General features: G+C 33.6%; 1 protein-coding gene across 1 annotated transcript; it reads right to left on the bottom strand.

Annotated features, from left to right (window-relative positions):
* Window positions 1-1,934: 1,934 nt before the first annotated feature.
* Window positions 1,935-20,924, bottom strand: LOC137930844 (very long chain fatty acid elongase 7-like). The gene is made up of 5 exons (XM_068774180.1): window positions 20,678-20,924; window positions 10,848-11,038; window positions 5,586-5,660; window positions 4,251-4,550; window positions 1,935-3,299 (listed from the first exon to the last, which is right to left on the bottom strand). The coding sequence occupies exons 1-5, from the start codon at window positions 20,736-20,738 to the stop codon at window positions 3,072-3,074; spliced, it is 855 nt and encodes a 284-aa protein (XP_068630281.1). The 5' UTR covers window positions 20,739-20,924; the 3' UTR covers window positions 1,935-3,071.
* Window positions 20,925-25,074: the final 4,150 nt, after the last annotated feature.

Raw genomic sequence — 25,074 nt, 5'->3', positions numbered from 1 at the left:
TGATTGTTTTAACCTAACAAAACATTTTTGTAACCATAATATTAGAACAATTAATTTCCAAACATATTTATGATAATATACTCCGATATAGATTACTAAGCCTTTTGGTAGAACCTCAATAAATTTATTGATATTACCGCGTCGGTTGGTTATTAAAACATATAAAAACATTTAAAAAACTTTTAAGTTAAACGGTTATTAATACCCGTATTGTGGTGGTTGTGGAAAAATATGTACCTAGTCCCCCATATTGGAACGGCGTCCATCTTGAATTTTAAATTTTGACATAATCATCGTGTTTTACTAGTGTAGCCCTTTCATTTGATACCCATATTGAGGGAGTTAAGGAAAAATATGTAATCCGACATTTTGTATCGGCGGCCATCTTAGACTTATAATGTTATTGATTTTATTATATTGTATCGTCATCTAAATTAAATGTGTGTACCAAATTTCAGTTCAATCTGACTACGGGAAGGTGCTTAAATATCAATTTCTAATTTTGACCCAAGTAAACAATTTTCCGTACGGGTCGAACTAAATAAAACCGTTTAAAAATGTTAACAAGCTACGTAATCAACTCCGACCCACAAGTTTTACACCGTTGATCTACTAACAGTTTCAATATTATTTATATTAGTATTGTTAAAAGAATAGAAACGTAGATTTTTACTCGTTAATCCCAGCAGATTACTAGGCTACCATAAACTGTAAAGATTATATTTAATTACAATAACCTGCACTGACCTTGCATGCTTTTATCTTTAAATTAGGGTGAAGCCTTTTACATCATTACGTAGACAATTATAATGATTACTTTAATAGATACAACATTGTATTACAACGTGTGATTTCAAGAGAACGTTGTTATATATGATACAACATAAATGAATTGCAAAAACAATATCCTTATAACATGACTTTATTTATTATCAATATTTCAGTGGTTAGATGCCTTCTTCAAGGCTTTGATCTCCCCAAAAGATCACCAGGATCCCCGGTTTTAGACTACTTTCAACGTAAAACTTTTCACAGCCTTGATTATGTCCTCCATCCATCTTGATAGCTTATCTGTAACGTATCTACTCGTAGTAACCTTGATTATTTTCTACTTCCACCTAGGTAGCCTACCCATGACGCGTCTATTAGTGGTAACCTTGATTATATCCTTCTTCCACCTAGGTAACCTACCCATAATGTATCTACTCGTGGTAACCTTGATTACATTCTCCTTCCACCCAGGTAGCCTACCCATAACGTATCTACTCGTGGTAACCTTGATTACATCCTCCTTCCACCTAGGTAACCTACCCATAATGTATCTACTCGTGGTAACCTTGATTACATTCTCCTTCCACCCAGGTAGCCTACCCATAACGTATCTACTCGTGGTAACCTTGATTACATCCTCCTTCCACCTAGGTAACCTACCCATAATGTATCCACTTGTGATAACCTTGATTATATCCTCCTTCTGCCTAGGTTGCCTACCCATGACGCGTCTACTAGTGGTAACCTTTATTATATTCTCCTTCTACCTAGGTAGCTTACCCATAATGTATCTACTCGTGGTAGCCTTGATTACTTCCTCCTTCTACCTAGGTAGCCTACCCACGACGCATTTATTCGCGGTCGCCGCTCAAGAACCTTTTGGTCTTTGAAGCTTTGAAAGGCTTTGTTAAAGAGAGTCGGGTTATCATCAAAAAATCTACATAAACCATAAAACTCAAACACCATTAGGTTTAATAACGAAATATCTTCATCATCGATTAATATCACCCCTTAAATATGTCCGTTTGGAAGCGACTTGCATCCATCGAAGTCTTTAAAAGTTGACATTGTCCAAAATGTATCGATGATCATACATATTTAGTTATTTACCCTTAAACGGAATAAAACACATTTGATAGTATTATAAATATTTATTATTATATATTTAATTTACTTATACTATATACTATGCCTAAGTAATAACTTAAGATTTAAGTAAACCATTACACTACTCTCGTTCAAAATAACACGAGAGAGAGATGGTTAGAGAAGAGAAAGACTGAAACATTATAAAATAAAGATTATATAATTTAGGATCTGTTTTTAATATAAATTACTATTTAAGACATTTTATTGAATAGTAATACAATAATTTTTTTTCAGTGAATTTAAATAAAGTATTTCCAAGTTCTGCGTATGCAACCGCAGAATATCGTCAAGGTGTTGATAGAATTTAAGTTAAAACAGAATGATTTATTAAGCAAACTCCATACGTGATGATGATTATTTGAACTATTTTTATAGTTCGGTCGGTGGTCACAATGAGATGTGTGGGTTTTGTGATATATTATCATAATTTTACAATTTTAAATCGTCTTTTTATATTTACTAATAATAATTAAAAGGTTTTTATGTAAAAAAATGCAATTTGTATTAAGGCTTGCATTTGGAATGTCGATAAATGCAATGAAACTTAAATATCTAAATTTTTCACATGTTCAATTAGATAAATGATCAATAACATGTCGAAGAAGTTTGACTATTAAAATAAATACTTTTTTTATACATATATACTAAGGTTCGAGAAAGATCGTCATAGCTAACAATATATATCGCGTCAGCCAGTTGTATTATAAAAATGTATTTACTACCTTTACTCAAATTAAATGTATTTATTTGTGAGTATACATTATCTGTATTTTGATGTAACATGAGTTTATAAGATCGAAAAAAAAGAGATGTGGAAAAGTGATATAAGAGACTTTAGATGTAAGAATAAAAGTATACACTTCTGATGTTTGCAATGATTTTCTCTCTTCCTCTTGAACTCATATTTTCTCACTCTCCTCCCGGATTTCCGACATTGTCTTTGTGTTTGGTACAATTTAGTCTCTGCCTTTATTTTTCACTAATTACATTTTCTTTCAAATTTTCTTTACCTAAATTATGTAATTATTTACTCGGGAAAGGAGAATTCTTCCAAATCTCAAATTAACTAATATTACTTCTTTCCCTTCATAATAAAGATTTCTTTTTCTTTGAAAAAGAAAATTTAAGTCCATATATCTATTTTGACACTGTTATTCTAATTTCGTTTTGTCTATTTCCAGCGATTCTAGATTTTGACGATTATTATCCTTCGACGATTTCTTCATTTGTCTCTTATAACTTTGGCGGTAGAAGTTTAAGAAGAGAACGAGGAAGAAAGTCGTATTGCAAGCGACGAACGTTGCAACTCCTTTTGCTGGAGGACATTCTGAATTCCTCACTGCGAATATATACTGTACTATCATGCAAACAAATTGCACCTGGAACAGAAGAATGTAGAACAATGTGATTATTGTAGAAGAAATGGTAATGCAATAGGTCATGGGTTTCAAATGGGGTCCTTTGGGCCCCCTACTGGAAATCTATGTATGAAAGCAGTAACGGTGGCTAAAACAAAGGGAATAGTAGAATATCCAGCTTGTAAAGGATAAAATGCATAAACAGATTAAAACTTTGAAATTATTTTAAAAATACTTTGAAAACCTGATTATTAAAAAGTAAACTAAAATGATATTAGGGTCAATGAGTCCAGTAGGTAGGTAGGAGCGACGATACAGTAAAAAAAGTCGCAAGAAATAGCTTAATGCGGATAGCGTTATGCTAGTTATCGTGGCGAGCTTTAGGGGAGGTAAATGCCTTGCAGTGGTGATGTTTGGACGAGGTTTATGCTTTGCAGTGACGATCTTTGGCGGGATTTATGCCTTGCAGTGGCGATCTATCGGAGAGACAGTTATACCACTTATCTGTGAAGACGCACGTTACATGATAAGCCAATTAAATGCCGGGTACTATATATCTCATAGCACTCATCATAGATTCGAAACATTATAACACACTTACTAATTGTAATAGTATGAGAAAAAGAATTTAACGAAGCAAAAACAAAAATGTAAATTAAAAAAAAATTGAAATGTGAAATTGTTTAACAAACAAAAGCAAATCGAAGTGGCTAAATATTGGTCCTTTTCTTACTTAGGATGGACTTCCGCGAGGTAACGCCTGATTCCATTAAATAAATGAAATATAAAAGTTGTACTCTAAAGATGAAGGCGAAGTAAGGAAAGTGACGTAAGTAAAGAAAATAAAGTATGAAAAGGAATAGAAAAGAATGTGGACGAATAAATGAAAGGTGAAATTAAAAAAGTCAGTGAAAAATTTATTGAATGTACGAGAGGTCCCCCAAAAAGGGGGGGCCCTAAAAAAATACTCACCAGTTGGAATTTCGTCATGTATTTCTTCCAAAAGAGGTATTTAGCGACCTGAGGCCCCAGCGCTGCTAAACCGTAGTAAGTATACATGAAAACATGAACGAGAGAATTCAGGAATCCGATGAATAATAGAGTGTGGGAAGGCCAGTACTTCATGAACGCCCACGTTCCAATCATCATGATGGAATGATGGTATAGATGAAGGAATGTGATCTGATTATCCTTCTTCCTCAGCACGAAGAACACGGTATCGAGGAGTTCAGTTACCTTCGCCGCGAAATATATCCAAATGCCAAACAGAACCTGAAATCAAATTACTTATTTACACTGTGACTCATATGACAAAATAGTAAAGTCATCAAAAATTGAACGATCAAAATAAACCTTATTTAAATTATTGTAGTTAGAATAACTTCTTGATGCGAGATAGAATCAGAAATACAAAGACCTGAAGAAGATATTGCTTATCTGAACTAGCAGTGGGCATAGCATATGACTTGTGCAAAGGTTGTTGGGGCCAAAAGTTTCTTGAATGGCGAACAACCAAGTCCTCCTCTTGGTGGACCGACGACATGGCCAAGGTTGTTGGAAGTCTCTGGATGCGAGCAGTTCAAGACCAGTCAACGGTCATCTTGGGGGGAGGTCGATACCTTGCAGTGGGCGTCTATCGGCTGATGAAGACGACTATATCTTTGCTCATCAAACAATTATTTTTTATCGCAGCTATTAATAATGTCCGCATCTTTTTTTCATGACAGTCGTCCACTGGAAGGCATAGGGATACCTCAAAGATGGCCACTATGACTAGTCCAGCGCTTCCAGCATACAGCGACATCACTTAAACTTAACTATGTTGTAGGTCCAGCTAGTGGAAGACTAATTCACACCGTCTGTTGGCCCCAGGTCGTCGTCCTAGAAACTTTTGTTTGTTTTTGTCCCAACAACCTTCGGTTGCACACCTGCCCACTGTCACATCAGACAAGTAATTTCTTCTGCGACTTCTTCTGCGGATCTCCTCTTTTCAGATTCGATCTCGCAGTGAGAAGGCTCGTGGAAGCCAGTTGAGAACCTTTCGGTCCCAACTACGATGACAGTTGTCCAAAATGTCCGGATAAACACATATTTTAATCATAAATTCATTCAACTGAAGTTGCAGGTTATATTATATATGAAAAACTAGCACCACACTAGATACCACAGTATCTGAAGCAATATATAGCCGAAGCCACAGATGTAGTAACATAGTCCGCAGCAAACTTTTCAAAAGCTGTCACAATCCTTAGTCATGAGAGATATGACATATTAAAAAACTGGATTAATGATACAACGAACACTTACATCCTTTCTGTACTCAGGATCTTGCATGTAGCATTTCTTTGGAGCAAGGCCCATTTCCAGTAAGTGTCGGAAGTACTGAAAAAGAAATTACGAATATATATTACTAGGTAGGCGAAGATAAAGATTTCTCCGGTCCTGCACTCTCGTCAGAGTGGTTTTGGTCATGGCCCTGTCCATTCTGGGGGCCTAGCCGTAGCTCCATATTTGAAGAAGTGTGAGCACTCATTTACTGATTTATTACTGACAGTTTTGTTTGTCTGTCCATCTTGTTGGAGGGCCTCCATGAGGTCTCTCGCCTTCCACTTTACCTTGCAGTACCAAACGTTCCACTGAGTCCTCATTACAGGTGACATGTGCAAATAACTATAGGATACTTATTTAAACAGTCGAAGATAACCTTTCTTCTATGTTTAATGGAATCAGGCGTTACCTCGCGGAAGTCCATCCTAAGTAAGAAAAGGACCAATATTTAGCCACTTCCGCACATGCAGTCGTGCAATAAAATGCACCGCCCGCCAGCCCGCTGATAAATGCGTATGCGGCAAACAATGCGAATCACACAACCGCCACCGCCAAATCACTCAACACGTGTTTCACCCCTCCACGGGGCATCTTCAGGAGTTATGTTACACCGATTAGTGTCAAACACAGAGTCACAGAGGCACATTGGCGGTGCATTTCATTGCACGACTACCACTGCATGTGCGGAAGTGGCTAAATATTGGTCCTTTTCTTACTTTCTTCTATGTTGACTTCCTTGAGGATCGAAACGTGGGTTCGGTGCGATGTCTACGGGATTCTTAGCATCCGTCTCCAACACCACATCCCTAATGGCTTCAATATTCAAAATCCTCGGTATTTAAATATACAGAATGATTAGTTATAGGTGTAAAATCTTAAAAGATGGTTAAGGTGTAGTTCATTTACTGTCATTCATGTATGATCTTAAAAATCAAAACTTTTAGAAATTATAAATAGCATATTGATAATATGGTATGGTTAAATAAGATTTATTATTATAATTAATTATTATTTACTATCTATCCCTGCAGATTCATATACTGCCAGACGTTATTAGACTGAAGCATTGTTATAGAAAAAAAATGTTTAGGATATTTCAGAGTGATCACTTTAAACCAGATAATTGGAAATAGGTGGAAAGGCTTTAAAACTTTTTGTTGAAAAATTTTTACTAGTATAATAAATCATTCTGTATATCCCAGAATTCTTAAATATTTTTTTAATATAATTCTCTCCTCAAATAATTCTATCCTGATTGAACCCTGTGACTATGATATGATTTAATTTGTGCTTTAAAAAAAAATCATTGATGATATTGATGTCATAAAATAAGTCACTGCAATTAAAATTTTCTTATACATTATTATTTCAAATTATCGTTAAATGCTACGATGTTAAACTCAGAATAGATTAGCATAAAATCATTCTAATATTTAAAGATATATTAGATGTTCCAGGGTATGTTGTGTGTGTTGACGGTGATGACATACGGATCAGAGACTTGGTCACTTATCGGCCTCATATGAAGGCTCTAGTTCACCTAGAGAGCAATGGAGATGGCTATGCTGGGAGTTTCACTACGAGATCGAATGAGGAGGAGAGAAATGTGGAGATCTGAAGTGGCACTGCCACTTCGGACGGGGCACATCATCGGGGGGGGGGGGGTAATTGTTCCCCACTACATGGATCGACGTCATAGGTCGTGGGAAGGCGCTGCATGCGAGCAGCGCATGTTGTTATATTATTTCTATTGAAGTTTTTGTTGCTAGTCATTTTGGCTTTGTGCAGCTTCATCGATATTGAGCTTAAAAAAATTACGATGGGCGATCGTATCCTAGTTGTTTTTTTTTTGACCCCCGCTATTAGGAGCCTCTGGTACCCCTATTTTGTTTGAGACAGGGACTTTATTTACAAATAATTTTGTCAGGGTTTTATCTTTATCTTCTAGTTACATCGAAGACGTTTGCACGAAGAGGGACTATATCTGCGTAGGTGTATAATGAATAGTGCTGTTAAGGTTAGGTAAGGGAAGCGAGGATTAATTTGCAGTCGGGAGCGATGCTAGCCGCGCGAGTGTCGTGAAATGTTAGGCTTATCGCGCCCGACGGGGGCTCGGTTTGCTGAACACATACTTAAACATACATACATACGTATGTATATTTAAGTATGTATGTCTATGTATGTTTATGTATATTTATGTTCATTTGTTTGTGAATATGTATTTTTTTGTACACGTAAACTACCCTTTATAAGTACTATTATCTTTTCCTTACTATGGTTGTCTGTAAGAGGTTGCCTTGTGTGATAAGACCGCCCATTGTACTTTTCTGTATATTATTATATCTGTATATTATGTATCTTATCGTGTACAATAAACACATAGTCACGCTGTTTCGTGGTTTCGGTTGATCATAATGCTGTTATTTCCGAAGCTGTTAGTGCTACATCCGTATTAATTTCACGGAACGGCATGCACGTCGCACGTGGTGAACCGCTCTACCCGAGTAGAGATGAGTAGTATTATTTTTTTGTATCTTGGAACTACAGCGTGGGCCACTCACCGAGTGGGAAGGGATCCGGATCCTCTCTCGGTTAGCCAACGCTGTAGGCGTCAGAAGACGGGAGGCCGCTACTTAAAACGGATATTGTAGTATTGTGTGTAGTGTTATGTCCTGTTGTGTAGAACGTGGTGTCCTGTGTAGAGTGTCATATGAATCATATAGCTGTTTATGTTGTGTGGTTAGCGCTTGTAGTATCGTGAGTATCTATAGTGTATGTCTGGCCTTTATAGGAAACCTATGCTAGGAGCTAGAAGTAAGTTTTTGGGACGCATCTCGGTCTTTTCTGAGCTGCATGGGAATTATCAAGAAGCGCTCGATATGAGAGGATTTATATGGGAGAAGACCGACGCAAAATAAGTCTATATTTTACACTGTAACTCGAATATAGATAGATTCTACTAGACTGTTTTGTATCGGAAATGCGTTGATCATTGAAATAATATCAGTAAAAAAAGGACCAATACATAGCTAGCGCCAAACACAGAGGGACTAATCGATGTAACATAACTCCTGAAGATGCCCCGTGGAGGGGTGAAACACGTGTTAAGTATTTTTTTTGCTTTTCATTGTTTGCCGCATGCGCATTTATCAGCGGGCTGGCGGGCGGTGGCTGGTGGTTTGTTGCACGACTACCACTGCAGTGGCAGAAGTGGCTATATATTGGTCCTTTTCTTACTTAGGATGGGCTTCCGCAAGGTAACGCCTGATTCCATTAAATAATATCTGTGTTATGAGATTTGAAAATATTCTTCTGTTTGAAAACACTCATCATTGATTCGTTCGACGTCTACTCCTGGGCCTTCCCTATATTTACAATAAGAACGTCTTTCAACGGTGATTAAATATTTGATTTAAATTTATAGAATGACGTTAAATACACTATTGAAATGTTTATTCGAAAGGAGACAAATAGTATAATTGCCATTGTTTAATAATTACAATATTGTCAATTAGATTGGTCTATACATAAACGCAAATAGATTAATAGGTAAAAATAAAGTAATATTACATTACGTACGAATAAAAAAAAAACAAACATAAAAATCGTTAAAATTATTCATAGTATGCACAGATTGAACTCCCTGATCTATTCGTTTCCTGTTTTGTTTTTTTAAAATAGTCATTTTATCGTGTCATTGGTTCGTAATTTTTAACCAGGTTTAGAAATTTGCAGATTCCGCGGGTTTAGGCAATGTGTAGTGGACCCTTAGTCTAGTGGACCCTAAAGCCTTTCTAAAGGTAGCGAAGTTGGAGGATTCTTAGGGGGCCCCGCCTCGAGGTGCTATGTACTGCAATCTTACACACATACACACACACATTTATGTATATATATATATATATATATATTTGTATGTATATATTAGATTTATTTCTTCTTCAAAAAAAGGTAGGTGTAGTTTGTCAATCAGTCCTCTTTCATCTAAATTATTTTTACTCCTTTTCAGCTACGCAATATAATATCTTTATATAAGTAAATAATGATGTCTTTATGTATGTATTTGAATATTTATTATTATTAATGTTTCCTATAACAGTTACATGTCAATTCTTTAGACGGTTTTATGACACGGCGAACGGCCAGGTGACATAGACAATGTAATCTTTTTGTGTCCACAGATAAAATATAAATAGCCAAATATTTAAAAAAAGAGTTTTAATAGTTTAAAAAGAGACTAAAATAAGTTATGCTTATGCAGCAGTGTGAAATGCAAAAACGTGGGCAAAAAAAATTTTTTTTGGTAACATTAAATGTAAAAATAAAGGCAAGGACGCTTATGTCTGTGGAATATATCTTATAATAATTAAAAAAAAAATTAAAATGATCCTTGACAAAAATGTCGCTTGATTGTTTTGTTTTTTATTTAGGTTATATCTGAAAGAGTGTATGTATATAAATCTAAATTGTTAAACTTTTAAAAGATGCCTTGTAGTGGAGTTTCTTCCTGTTTCTTTCCCATATATTACCGAAGCAGAGTAGAGTCAAAAAATGTGTTCTTTAAGAGTCTTGTAAATGATTCCAATTTTAAATCGCATAAACGGATACTCTGCAGTGATATTTATTTGGTGTAAAAATCCAAAGACTCTCTACATTTATATCTCGACATATAATTATATTTTATTTGCGGGAACTGAATTTTAATTCAACAGTAAAAAACAATAATCAAAGGTGTGATAATTATTAAGAATAATAATATAGCAAAATTAAATTTATTATTTTTTGCAGGTCGAAACGCTGTTTCGTGAATTTATATTACATCTAGACAAAAACAATTCACGTGAGCTCATTACGAGTAAAGCTCTCACAAAGATAATTAACAAGTATATATTTACATTGGAATTTTACATGTGTAAGTTAAAGATACGAAAGTAAATATAAATCGAAACATAAATTTTTTTTGAAAAATGTCGAGGAGATGCGGAGAATAATCAAAAACACAAATGCACCTCGAAGAATTACCCGTCTGAAATGGCAGTGACACGTATGTGGCCGTAGGGCATGAAAGGTAGACTCAAGAAGGCTTCTAGGTTGGCCAATGACATAGTTAAGGTTGCTGAAATTCGTGGCCAATCGAGGCGAATTTTAATTTAGGCCTATACCCAGCATTGGGCAACTATCCGCTTAAAAGAAGAAGAATTGAATAGTTAATTAAATAATAAAAAAATGTTTGAAATTACTTACCTTTTGTACCATATATATAGATAATATGACTTGTATTCCATTATATAGAAGTAATATTATATTTAGTTTAAATGGTTCACGTTTTGTCATCAGCGTCGGTCCAATTTTCAAGACGAACACTAAATATGTAGCTAATATGATCAACACTGGACCTAGAGTGTTCATCAGGGGTAGATTGTTGATTTCATCATCTGAAAAACGAAAACATCATTATTAATTCGCTTCATATAAGTATCAATGTTATCTGAACCAACAGACATCTTGTCTACACATAAACTTAGTATGTATTTATACAACTTTATATTATTTAATAAATATAAAGTTTTATAAATACATAAATAATATTGTTTTGTTTATTTATCGCTTCTTAAATAAATAATTTTGATACTTTTGAAACAACGGATCAGACGATGTAAAAATCATGTTTTTTTAAATTGATGCTATAAACATTAAACGAATACACGTGTGTTTTATTAATCTGCATTTTTAATGCGTTTATAGGATATTTTTTTATTAAATCCTTTTGTAAAATATTAGGAAAACTATATAAAGCAATAAATAAAAGCTCCAAAATTTCAAGTTACATTGTAACCGAAGAAAAGAAAGATATATCCCCATTAGATAAAACATTGAAAGTTTGAACAGATCTCATATTGATCGTCCCCTTTTATTAAAATTTATTTTATTTTTTTATTCTCCTTCGCAAGATGTTACAGTTGTGGAGAAGAAATAGGAAGAAACTCTACGACAACCCATCTTTTAATATAGTTTAAGAAAGGTTTATACATATACACTATATCAGATATAGCCTAAATGAAATCAAAATCAAGCGACATCACTGCCAAGGATTCGTGTCGTTCAATATTGGCTTATTGATTAATAAGCCTTTTCCGATAATTTATTTTCAAGGTGATCTAATAATGTTTTGTTGCATTTTATTAAAAAATCTAATTCCGTGTATTACAAATGTATTTGAGACTTTTTGCAGTCGAAACTTTGGAAAAGTCAGTTTTTTATGGTTCCTTGTAAATACACTATGGACCCCTGTTTTTTAACTAATTATTGCAAATTTGGCATAAATATAGTGTACACACACACACGCACGCACACACACACATGCGCGCACACACACACGCGCGCGCGCACGCACACACAAACACACATAACATAGACTATTGTATTGGTATACCTGGTATTTTATCCCCTGGAGGTCGTTGTACGTGAGATCCCGGGATCTTTTTATTCACTTATTTGTTTAATAATATAAAAAAAAGAACAATAGAAAGACGACATTGATCCAATCGATCGAACATAATTGAATGCAATGTCACGCTCTCTGCCTTGCGCACGAGTTTGAGACAATTAGGTCTGTTTAAGTTTTAAATATGGAACAAAAGTTGGAGATCAGGGTTAATTGCTAAAGGACGTTAACACGACGAACCGCTTTTGGTGCATTGCTTATTTTTAGAGGTCAAAAAATCTGATACAGTACAAACGACCTACAAGTATAGGCTTAAGATGACGTGAAATTCACTTGAAAACCTTAGTCGTTCAACTTTCTATCGTACTTGATCCGAATTATTTTAAAAATATAAACAAAATATTAACACGCGTCTTTCCGCAAGGTTCTCTGATATTCCTAGAAGGTACTTTAAATTAAAACTCGCTTATAAATAATTTACTTCCATTACTCTAAGTTTTTGCAATAGTATGTAATACATATCTAAAATACCACAATATTTGAAGACGAAGGTCTTTGAATGTGTGTTGCTGGTGATGACATACGGATTTGAGATGTAATCACTTACGGGCCTCATAAGAAGACTAAAGGTTACCCAGAGACCAATGAAGAGAGCTATGCTCGGAGTTCCGCCACGAATGACGAAGATCAAACGTATTTCGAACGCCATTTCAGCCTACCGCGTGCTCCGCAGTGTAGAGATGGATACGGTCTTGGCCCAGCTCTTCACGGGTCACGGGGGGTTCTCTGAGTACCTTCACAGGTTCAAGCTCAAGGAGGACCCCTCGTGCTTCTGTGAATCGGGCGTGGGCCAGACCGTGGTCCACCTTGTGGCCCACTGTCCGACGTTCGGAAGACTGCGCGCAGATTCCGAATGCCGGATGGGCAAAAAGATAGAGGAAAGGAATATCTCGGCCATCATGCAAGACGAAGGGGGAGAGAGAATGCTTCCTCAGCTACTGCAGGAAGGTGGTAATAAATGCAATAGGTAAAAATAAAACGAACTTTAAAAATAATATAGAAATAAAAGGAATATAGTAGTACCAAAAATTACAGAGATAATTACAGAGAAAATACGTGTCTATTTGAACAATAAATAAATAATGTTGCAAAATAAAATAGTAAGGAAACCTAAAATGTAGTGGTTGAGGATGAATGTATGGCTAATGGAATGAAAGAGAAAGACTGGGAAAATTGTAGAATGAAAGAAACAGTACGACAGATAAGATGATATATGAAAGAGAAGAATGATAATAATAAAAAAATATGAATAAATTACTAGAATTAAAAAGTCCCTGTCCCACACGAGATAGGGGAACGAGAGGTCCCCAACAGCGGGGATCATTAAAAACAAAAAAAAAACGTATTTCGAAGAATTGTTCGTGTGAAGTGGAACTAAACGTGGCACATCGACTGCCTTTGGGGTCGAAAAGTTTTCGAACTGCGACCACGAGGTAGACCACGGTAGACGCGGATAGATAGGCCATCCACTAAATTGACCGACTACATAATTAAAGTCGTAATATACGGGCAGCGTAGAACCGGTCATCCTAGCGAATTTTGGGGGAAGTTACCTTATGGTAGACGTCATCAGATGAATAAAGGTCAATATAACAGATGTGACGTGGAAAAACGTTTATTGAATAATCAACATAATTTGTGCCCGGAAAATGAATAATGCGCCTACGAGCGCATCGTTCTCTAGTTCAAATCCGACTCACTCTGCCAAGGCGCAAGCAAGAGCGCGTATAGTGCACGCCGTGCGAGTGAGCGAGACGAGTGGGCGAGACGAGCAAACGCTTGATCGTTGTGACGACGTCCGCGGGAACTTTCGCATATGGCATCTTTTTATGTAGCAATATTATTACACAGAATAATAAACTAGTATATCGAACTTGTACAACACTGTGACGACCAAAAGCTGACTCAGCTTATTGAGGCTCATTAAACAAGATACTGCAACAACGCTGTTCCGTGAGAACCTTTTTGATGAGCTTGCGCCACACGGCAGTACATTCAATTTGAAATATTTTTATTTATTTTTTATTTATTTAATATTCTTTATTGTACACGATAAGATACATAATATACAGAAAAGTACAATGGGCGGTCTTATCACTCAAGGCAATCTCTTACAGACAACCATAGTAAGGAAAAGATAATAGTACTTATAAAGGGTAGTTCACGTGTACAAAAAAAGCACATATTCACAAACAAATGAACATAAATATACATAAACATACATACATACGTATATAACATATATACTTATAATAAAAATTATTCCATCTAAATATTTTGTTATTCTATCTTTGTTGTAGTGTACGCAATATAAGATATATAGCTTGCTGCATATATATATCTTTGAATGTATAAATACGAGTAAATTATTATCAAAATATTCTTTATTTAATCTAAAACTAATCGTCAACATAAAATGTAGGCATTGTTGTCCCTACAGGAAGCTACCGTCGGCTCGGAAGGCAGTTCTGCTGAGAGCCGGCGAGAAACTCAACAGCTCTTTACAAATATAGTTTTATAAAGAGTGCGCGACAATAATTTGCTTCCTGAGTGAGCATCAACATTTAATTCCACGCATTAACATCAGTATAGTATTCTTGGATATATATATATATATATATTTTTTTAAATTAAATTTCGTTAAATATTTGGTTTTAAATCGCTCCTAAGAGATATCTGATAATGATTATAAATTTTTATTGCACATACGTATAATTTATGCCATTATAAAATAGTTGTTATAAATAATACATATTAGTAAATAGACAAAGAAGCATTTTGTTATAAACTATCGTAAATGATGATTGTAGGGGTCCGGGTTTCTCAGGGTACTTGTATCGTGACCTAGGCTCATCTAAATTGACCTTCGCAAATACTCAAGAGAGACATGATTGAATAAAACCGAATTAAACATGGTGTTTAGAAATCTTAAAAGAGGTGAATGTATTTGCCGTCAATAAATGTAACATCCTATTTATATCGATTCATGAATTAAAAATTTAGTTTAAGTAATCATATTCGTATTGATAAATAAATAAAAAACAAAAGTGTTCATTTAAAACCACGAAAAGATAAAAAAAAACCTTGCATGGATTAAAAGTATAGACTTACAAGTTTTGGTGTCTCTCAATCAATTCCTACCATTAATGGACAGGGTGCTTACTTACATTATAATTTTTCAAATAAATTCCTTTTCTTTTCACACTTATCTTTCCTTCTTTCCTCTAGTTTCTTTCACGATATCTTTAATTCTTACCATACTTTGCCTCACTTCCTTCGCTTTCCGACCAGAGTTATACAATTATCATGTTTATTATTTTTATCATTTGTTTAGCAAGTTATCTCTCTTGTTTATTATTTTCATTATTCTTGCTCCTTTTTATTTATTCATTTACTTTTTGCTTTTTTGTTACTTTTATTATCTTTTGAAGAACTCCAAAAAGGTCTGGCAACACTATCTTTCTTCATAAGTGAGGCAATGTTCTCCTCCTCTGTTCTCTCTCTAACGGAGACAGGTATTCTGCTCTTACCGCGACAAGTACAGGCAGTCGGTGATCAGATGCACCACGGTCTGGTCCAACGATCCGGATCACAGATCCCAATAATAATCTCTTAAATAAGCTAATAGATTCCGTATGGCAGTTCCTTTGGATCGAAGAAGTAGGAACGGAAGTCACTGGATGTAGACAGTGCAAGGCTGGTCATCGTGTTGATCTTTCGAAGAGAGCGTTGCAGTCTGAATCTCTGAATGCATTTTTGAACAGAGCGAACAATACATTTATTGACAGCAAATGAGATATACCTACACTTATATACATTCACGTATCTAATGAACTTTGGTAACGTAATTTTTAACATGATTAGAACTGAACATGCTTTCTTAGGAACCTCACTGATAGCTTAAATTAGTCAATTGTCATCATTTGTTTTTTATACTGTGTTGTTGTATAATTAAGAACAAAAATAAAATAAATTAAAAAATACCGCCCCTCCTTTGGAATATTGCAGAAACTATATAAAGAGATAAAAGACTATAAAATACAACAATAGACGAAAAATGTAAAGGAAAATAACTGCGATAAAAAAATAAGCGATAAAAATTCTGATATAGATAGAACTTATGAGAATAAACGAAAATAAAAATGAAAAGCAGGAAAATAAGAGAATATAGATAAACAAAATATAAATATAATGCGAAGAAATAAACATGAATGAGCGAGATGAATTGAGGCGGAGAGTGTGAATAATTTATTTATTTATTTAAAACATTTCTTATACAATGCATATATAACGGTGAACTTAATCTCGAAGGAATTCTATAATAGTTATCCGTTAAGCATTGCAAGGATAAAATAATGAAGGTAAGTGAAACAAGTTAATATCAAGAAAGTCAAAACAAAAAAAGAAGTAAAATCAAATTGAGAAGTAAAATAATCACCCAGAAAAAACAACATCCTGTGAATATATTAATGACTACTACTAATGCTACTACTACTAATAATAAAGCTTTATTTCATTCCATACAAGTGACTTAAAATTAGTAATTTCAAATAATAGTTTTGATAATTTTGTACTAAGTTTGTATGGACCCCTGGGTAAAAGCCTCCTACAAAGCTTTCCACTTTTCTCTATCTTTGGCAACTTGGAATCACACATGACCCACCGTAGCCACGATCTCGTCAACCCATCCGGCATTAGGTCTGCCTCTCGTTCTTTTACCTCGTGACAACTTACTAAAGAAATCAATTACTAGATGTACTAAAGGCTTTCAAAAAGGCAGCCTTAAAAATCAGCGAGTATTAAATTGTATAACTTCATAAAATTAGTATTTTTTTTAAAAATAACGCATTACAACAAAAGCCCATGAATCTAAGTTATCATTTAAGATTCATTTTATTGAAAATTTTTACGTGGCAACGTAACTTGAAATGACTCACTCTACTATTATTAGGATAATGTAAAAGAACGTAAAAAAGCCTGTACGAGGTTGTTATAGCTCCTCTAAGATAAAGGCTAGTCAGGAACCCTACTCTTGTTATTCTTCGCCACGAAGAACGTTCCTACACTGCTCGAATCCGGTGACATATCGTAACTTTAACACGTTCACTGCGGGCCCAATTTTGAAGAACTTTCAGCTGGTGCGGCTGAGGTCGAATCAGCCTCAAGCTGAACTTCCTAGTAGTGCGGTTGAGGCCTTTTCTGCCTCATGCTTCAATCATTTTTTTTACAATATTGAGTCAATGCTTCGCAGACATAAAGAAAGCTATATTTGTTTATGTCATACCTCATACGGTTGAGTGTAAACAGCCGCCGCACTAGAGAGAAAACACGAGTTTTACGCGCCGCACCAGTGCAAAGTTTACCTTGAGGCTGAATCGGCCTCAAGCCGCAGTGAACGTTTTAACTATGTTGCCAGTCCACCTAGTCTATTTACACCACTCAAGAACCTTTCATCGACAACAGATGGTCGTTTGCAAAAGCGAAATACCCCGCTCACTGTCACTTAAAACAAGCGATTCTTCGAGCTACCTCAGTGATCTTTATTCTTTATCTCCTGATTTGATCTCGCAGCGAAACTCTAGACATAGCTTTCATTGCTCTTTAGGTGACTTTGAGACATGTCATCAACGGCAACACAGATCAAAGAGCGTCTTCAAACATTGCGGTATATTTGACGATAAGAGGTTTCGGAGGTAATCTTAGGATTAGTATTTATTATGTACACAGCAGTGATAGCTGGCAGTAGACTGAGATATGCAATCGCACATCGCTGGTTCGATTTGTGGAATGAAATCTTATTGCAACTTTTTATAAAGAAGTTTCCAAGAGGATAAACAGCAGAATCCTCTGCTTACTGTGATGTCACACCGCGTATATTTCCTGATAGATATCCATGAGAAAGGTTTATTTCTTGCAGTGGGCGTTTATGGACTGAAACCTCTACGCATACATTATAAAGTATTTTAAATTTAGTGTTATTCATTTTGCTATTTCAATATTTACACACCGGTTTACACTTCGAATTCTAAACATGTGTAAAAATAGATTGTTAGGTATTATTTGTATTCCAAATTTAAACTATAAATATTTTAATTCAATTTATTTTTTTCAATTGTAATGCTTCTGGCCTATACTGGTAGTATAAAGTCTGTGGCGACAGGTGATTTAAAATAATAGATTGTTTTTGGCACAGATCTGAATTTAAATATGTTACTAAAGTTTGAAATATTCAAAACATTTTAATCTTTTTACGTATATGAAACAATATAGTGTGTAATTGTTTTGCATTCTTTGATATTTGTCTTTGTACACCGTAAAAAGGCAACGTTTGAAACTATTTATTAGCGTTCCATAGCGCTAGCGAAGTCTTGGCCTTTGCTTAGTTTCGTCTGATTGTTCGAAATTTGAACTGCTAGTTTGGGCTATTCCAGTAGACTCTAAGACTGCTTGGTTTGCATGAGAAGATTACCATACACATTTTAACCTTTATCCACAGCTGTACGCCTCCATCACTGATTTACAAAAGCATATATTGGAAGCCCTTATTCAACAACCTTTATAAAGTCGCTTAGTTTCTTTCAACTAATGCACTTCTGTAATTTTATTAACGAACAATAGTGATTAGCATAATTGGTTCGATTGGAAAATGAAGTGAAATAATTATTTATTTAATATTCTTTATTGTACACGATAAGATACATAATATACAGAAAAGTACAATGGGCGGTCTTATCACACAAGGCAATCTCTTACAGACAACCATAGTAAGGAAAAGATAAAAGTACTTATAAAGGGTAGTTCACGTGTAAAAAAAATACATATTCACAAACAAATGAACATAAATATACATAGACATACATACTTAAACATACATACATACGTATATAACATATATACTTATAATAAAAAAGGTTTAATACATATTATAAATATAATACAATAATAAATAAAAACATATAACTGACTTCGATATTTAATGGCATCTCATTTAATAATTATTTCACTTTATTTTCTTTATTTGCTATTTTTTATATCTATTGACAGCTATAAAAATATAAACGTGTTTAGAATGTTTTTAACCGTAATAAAAAAATGAACATTTTTAAATGAAAATTTAAATCAAAAATACAATTACATACATTGAACGGTTAAGTGTGTTACAAATGTAATTATCGCAAAACAAAATTTCGTAAATAATAAGTAACTATATGATAATCTATTTGCGGGAAGTAATGTCGCTTTCTTAAGTTAAATTCACACGACTACATTTTTGACAAGTTATTATTTATAATCAACAATATATTCACCTTCGTTATCGACGTTTTGCAATCTAGTATACAAATATTCAATGCCAGAGCGATAAAAATATAAACATGTGCAGAAACAACATTACTCTCTGTTCGCCCTAATAGTACGAAAAATTGTTTTAAATTTTAAATAACTACATTTTCAAAATAATAACTGTATACATTTTAACATGTATTTATAATACCAAAATGAGAAATTAACTATTATGATATATTTTAAATATGTACACTTTAAAAAGGGTGATTGCAAATAAGTGTAGAAGGTATAAAGGTTTTTATTAAAAAATGAAAAAGATTTTATATTTATAACAAATCCGCTTGTATAAGATTATTTTTATAATTCATGTGTTTATAAAAAAATAAATATTTAAAATCATCATTTACGTATTCAACTATTATTTATAAAAAGGTTTCTTTATTCCTAAACCTTTTTTTAAATATTAAAAAAAGTTTATAAGAAAACTATTAATTGTTAGTATGTATTACATTAAGAGCAGTGATTCCCAAAGTGGTCTATATCGACCCCTAGGGGTCTATGACAACCCGCAAGGGTCTACGTCAGCGAAAAAAAATTTGAAGGTCCATGAAATGAAAATGGGGGTCCACAGACTGGACATCATTAGCCGAAGAGATTTAAGATGAACCCTTACAAAATTGACGCCAAATGTTGATAATTTATTATTAAAGCATCAGGTTCATCCTTCTCACTAAAAATATTGACTTTATGCTTATGTTATTTTATTTATAGTTTATTTTATGTTTATTTAATGATATGTATATTTTACATAACAGATACTAAATTTTATTTTGAGTAGTTTTATTTTAAATTCAATTGATAAATGTATGAATTAACATGTGTTTTTACTTTAAGTTTTTAACACTAAACTTCACTACAGTTAGAGATTTACAGGAAATCAATATCAGGTAAGTAGGGGGTCTACCCAACATGGAAAAACATGGCAAGGGGTCTACGACAAATAAAAGATTGGGGAACTCTGATTTAGAGCGAACGTGTTGAAAAATATCAAAAAGTCGGGTAACGATTTATTTTTAAATCAAATAATTATTTTAATTTTATTTAATCATATTTTTAAAGTTATCTTTCTAATTCATTTTATTATTTATGTGAAAATTATCTGTTTTAATTTAAAATATTATTATTAATCGTGATATATTTTTAAAGACGCCTTATATTATAATAAATAAATATTGTATTACGTAACTTAATTATTAAGTATATTTAAATATAAATGTATACTTACATTGGCTTTTATTTAGATCCCACTCCGGGAATCGGAGACCAAGGTTCATTCCAGAAGTCATGTTGATCTTCGAGACCTCTGGAGACGGTAATCAACACGCACTTTAGATTTACAACTGAGTACGCTCCGTCCAAACTTGCACCGGCTTATTGTTAGTCGTAATGATTTGCAACGCTTAAGTTACTTGTAATATATAGACGAATATATGGAGGCGAATGAGTTGGATCGCCGTGGTCTGTAGTCGAAACTAAAAGTGTTCTAATGACGCAAATGAAGCGAATTTATTTATTAAACTACACAAATTACATGTTAATTTACAACAATTGCGGTGCTATATTGTAGGGTCAAACTAAAATAAACTATAGGTGCATCATGTAAATTACTAAGTTATTTTTGATCGGAATTCGGTAATTAAAATACGGAATTTTTTGGAAACCAAATGATACTAAAAATAGAATGAAATTTAATTATTCAATTTGAGATTTTTAATGTATATAAAGAAAAACTTGATATATATTCGATTGAAATAGAAATCGAAACATACAGCCTTACATTACATATTTTTTATATATGAAATCGTACCTCAACGTGCTTTTTTGCGTACATCAAATATTCAAAAGTAATTTCTATAATTTTAACTTCACCTCTTGAAAAGTTCTCATAAATGTTTCTAACCACCTGGATATATATATATATATATATATATATATATATATATATATATATATCTATGTGTGTGTGTGTATATATAACATGTAATCTGAATGCAATCCAATCTTTTATTGGTCTTTTAAGCTATCGAACTTTTAAAACAGACTATTCATTCCGTATGCTAATTTGTTAGGGCATCAGCTAATAAAATACATATATTGAACCCTTAGCCCTGGGCCGTAGATTTCAAATAGGTATGGTTGTAACCTTCGGTAGTTCGGTATATATCTAACTCTCTTTCTAGCTGTCTTTTCTCGTCAACAAGATCTAGGCTGCATTTGCCTGTCCTTGATTTTCATTCTAGAACCTTAAAGTCAAAGGCGATCAGTTCTGCGTGCTATGAGGCCTGTCCACTGTAATTTAAACTTGTCATTTCACTGAACTGATTATTTTAATTGACCATACTTTAGTGACTGTCTGTCAATTTGTCAATGAGATCGGAAGAATAAACATTAAGATAAAGATATAAGATCGAATAATATAAAACAAAATGTAAAACTGCAATTTTAATTTATAAATCAAACTGTAATACCAAACAATATGACGAAGGAAGAAAGGCGATGTCTTAAAGTACTGATAATTATAAGAAGAGAATAATAGATTATATGACGAATAAAAAAAGAAGTAGTAAAAGAAATTGTGAAGTCTGAGAGAGGAGAAAAAAATATTGTACTTTAATTGTACGTAATAGTTCCTGTTTAAAATATGATAGAAGGAACTAGAAGCTACTAAAAACAGGGGAAAAAATAAGGCCTGAAGTAAAAGACCACGTTTCACTAGAGTAAATTATCATTAATATCACACATTGATCGTAGATCTTCCTAATGTGCCAATGAAAGATATTCTATGTAAAGATATTTAGTTGTTTGCTAAGGGTTGTCCAGTCTCGATAGATTCAACTATTGATTTCTTAGTCCTATACAAATTATTTTGCAATTTATTCGAATAAATGAAACAATGTCAAGTAGATTATTCGTAATATTATAATAATTTGTGACAAACCACAAAAATGTTTATTGTCTAATTAAAACTCACAAATTGTTTCGCTAATTACTTTAATTTACAATATTACGTGTATATCATTATCTTAATGAATTCAAAGACTTCCTAATGAATAATAATACAACAGTTCGTTCCTATGTTACGTTTACCATGACATTAGATTTTTTTAAAGTAATATATTATTTTTATTCTATTATAAATTCCTTTAAACAATTTTAAATTTAGTCGCGTAAAAATTCAAAGGTTATGTTGTGGCAACATTTAATCAAACCCACTAATTATTTAAAATAGAAACATTTTTAATTTAAAAACTCTTTTGGTGTCTAAAGCCGTAAGCCAGATATATCCTCTTACGTGCGATTACATTTCTATTCAATCTCTTTTATTATTTGTAGTGTTGTACATAGTAATTTTTTAATATTGCGTCACCTATAAAAGAACACAACGAAACCATTATTCATGCGGTAACTTTTAAAGTACTTTTAACTTATTATTGCTCGTGTACCTAAATAAATAAATAAGATATTATAAACATGCCCGGAGTTAATGTTATGCATGTTTAAGCGACAAATAGATAATTTAAGATAAATAAATATGGTAAAAATAACGTTAAAAGAGGTTCTTGCCAAGATCTTCTAGATAGAATCAAGGTTCTTAACCTTGCAGTATGGATAAATACGTATTTAACCCTTTCGCTACAGAACCGGGCATGTGCGCCACGAAGTGTACACATTGCTTGGCGGTAAGGTGATGTTCGAATTTTCTCATTTATGTTACATATTTAAAGATTTTACTGGTATATTAATTAATAATAGAAGTTAGGATAATTCTTAGTTGTTTATTTGGCTGTGATAGATCTTAAAACAGGGATCTACACATAAGTCCATATTACAAGTTGGATGCCGGATAATTCCGGCACTGGTAACGAAAGGGTTAAATTATAATACGTTGTATCAATATCATAACAATTTGAAAGTGAAAAGCCTACTTGGGATAATAATGAGCAAATAAGTAAATTACACTCATTCTTTGGGGATTGAATAAGATTTTTTTTTCGTTTTTTTTTTTGTATGGGGACTCTATACCCCTATCTATTGTAGAACAGGAACTTTTTGTTTAATAATTTTTTTCATGTAATATTTTCATTTTTTCCTATGATATTTCATTCTTTTATTTTCTTTCTTTCTACAATTCTTATTTCTTTCCCTTGTGTTTTATTTGTTAAGTGAGAGTTCAACGATAATTTTTTTACGGCTCGGCTATATGGAACCTTTCGTATAACCTGTCTTTGGTTCACAGAGACAGTTATTTTTACTTAATAATTTATTCACTTTTATTTTCTTATTATTTCCTAACTCTTCTTTTGGTCGTAGCCATGTCACTCGTTTTCTTTTTTTATTTAACCTATTCTTTCATTCTTTTTTTTTATACATTTCATGCATTTCCTTTTTTCCTCAAAATTTCCTCTGAAAAGATTTTTTTTGCTATTTTGTTTATCTGTATTTTAACAAATTTGCTTATAATTTTAAGTTACTTTTATTGTTAGATCGTATTGCTATATCACTTATTTTGTATCTCAGCTATTTTTTTTTACCTTTCTAGCTATTATCTCTTTGCAATATTCTCCACCCACAAGCAGAACTGACGATCTTTTTAAAGTATCGCGACACGCTTGATGTAGGCTTCCAACAAGTCCATTCCAGAAATCTAAAAAGAAGTCCTATGTCCAGCGGTGAAAATCGACTGAATAAATGACGCTTAGTTATTTCGGAGAAATATATTCTTGTTAGGTTAATGATTTGTGTATAGTAATGATAATGATAAACGCATTTTGATAAAGTAAAAAAATGTAATGAATAGTTCCCGTGGTATTTTTAAATCAACAGATTTGGAACTGTTTTGCATGAGAAGCAGATGTTGGTGTTGAGTCTTTAAGAAAACCAACCCTAGGTACAGGCCCATCCGACCTGGCCTCATGTACTAAGCGTCGTGGTGAAAGGCTACGAAAGAGGCAAATGTCGTTATAGTGAGGTGTCATTGAGATTTGTCTAAGTATGAGGCCAACAATTTTATATAAAAGAGGAGAGAGTAGAACGTGTAGTATTTTTAAATCTAACAGATGTCAAACTCTATTGTTTTAGGAGCAGATGTTGGTGTCGCTAGTAGCGGTAAAAAAGCAAATCTCTACCTAGCAACACTCAATTGCCAGACCAAGCTAGTTTGGCATATCAAGCGACGTTGCGACTGCGAAAGAAACAAATGTCAACATAGTGAGATGTCATTAAGCTTTGTCCAAGTAGCAATTTTGGACAAAAGGAGAAGAGTGAAAGATATGTGATATTTCTCTTTGGTTTAAGGAGCAGATATCGGTGTCGCTAGGGGAATTATAAAAAAGAAGGTCGGACTGGCCTCACTCGACTGCCAGAGCGACTTGGTCTTTAGATACGCAAGCGACGTTCTAGAAGGCTGCGAAAGAGGCAGATGTCGACTTAGTAAGGTGTCTTTGAGTTTTGTCCAAATATGAGGATAGCAATTTTGGACAAAAGGAGAAGAGTGCAGGATTTATGATATTTTTAAATCCAACAGATGTTAAACTCTACTGTTTAAGAAGCAGATGTTGGAGCTCTAGGAGATGCGCTAGGAGCGTTAAAAAAGCAAATTTCTACGTAGGCTCTCTTGATTGC

Source organism: Battus philenor, unplaced genomic scaffold (assembly GCF_028537555.1).
Source record: "Battus philenor isolate CCGP_79_NKW_IND1 unplaced genomic scaffold, ilBatPhil1.0.hap1 SCAF_7, whole genome shotgun sequence".
Lineage (NCBI taxonomy): Eukaryota > Metazoa > Arthropoda > Insecta > Lepidoptera > Papilionidae > Battus > Battus philenor.
This window is presented reverse-complemented; position numbering and strand designations above follow the sequence as displayed.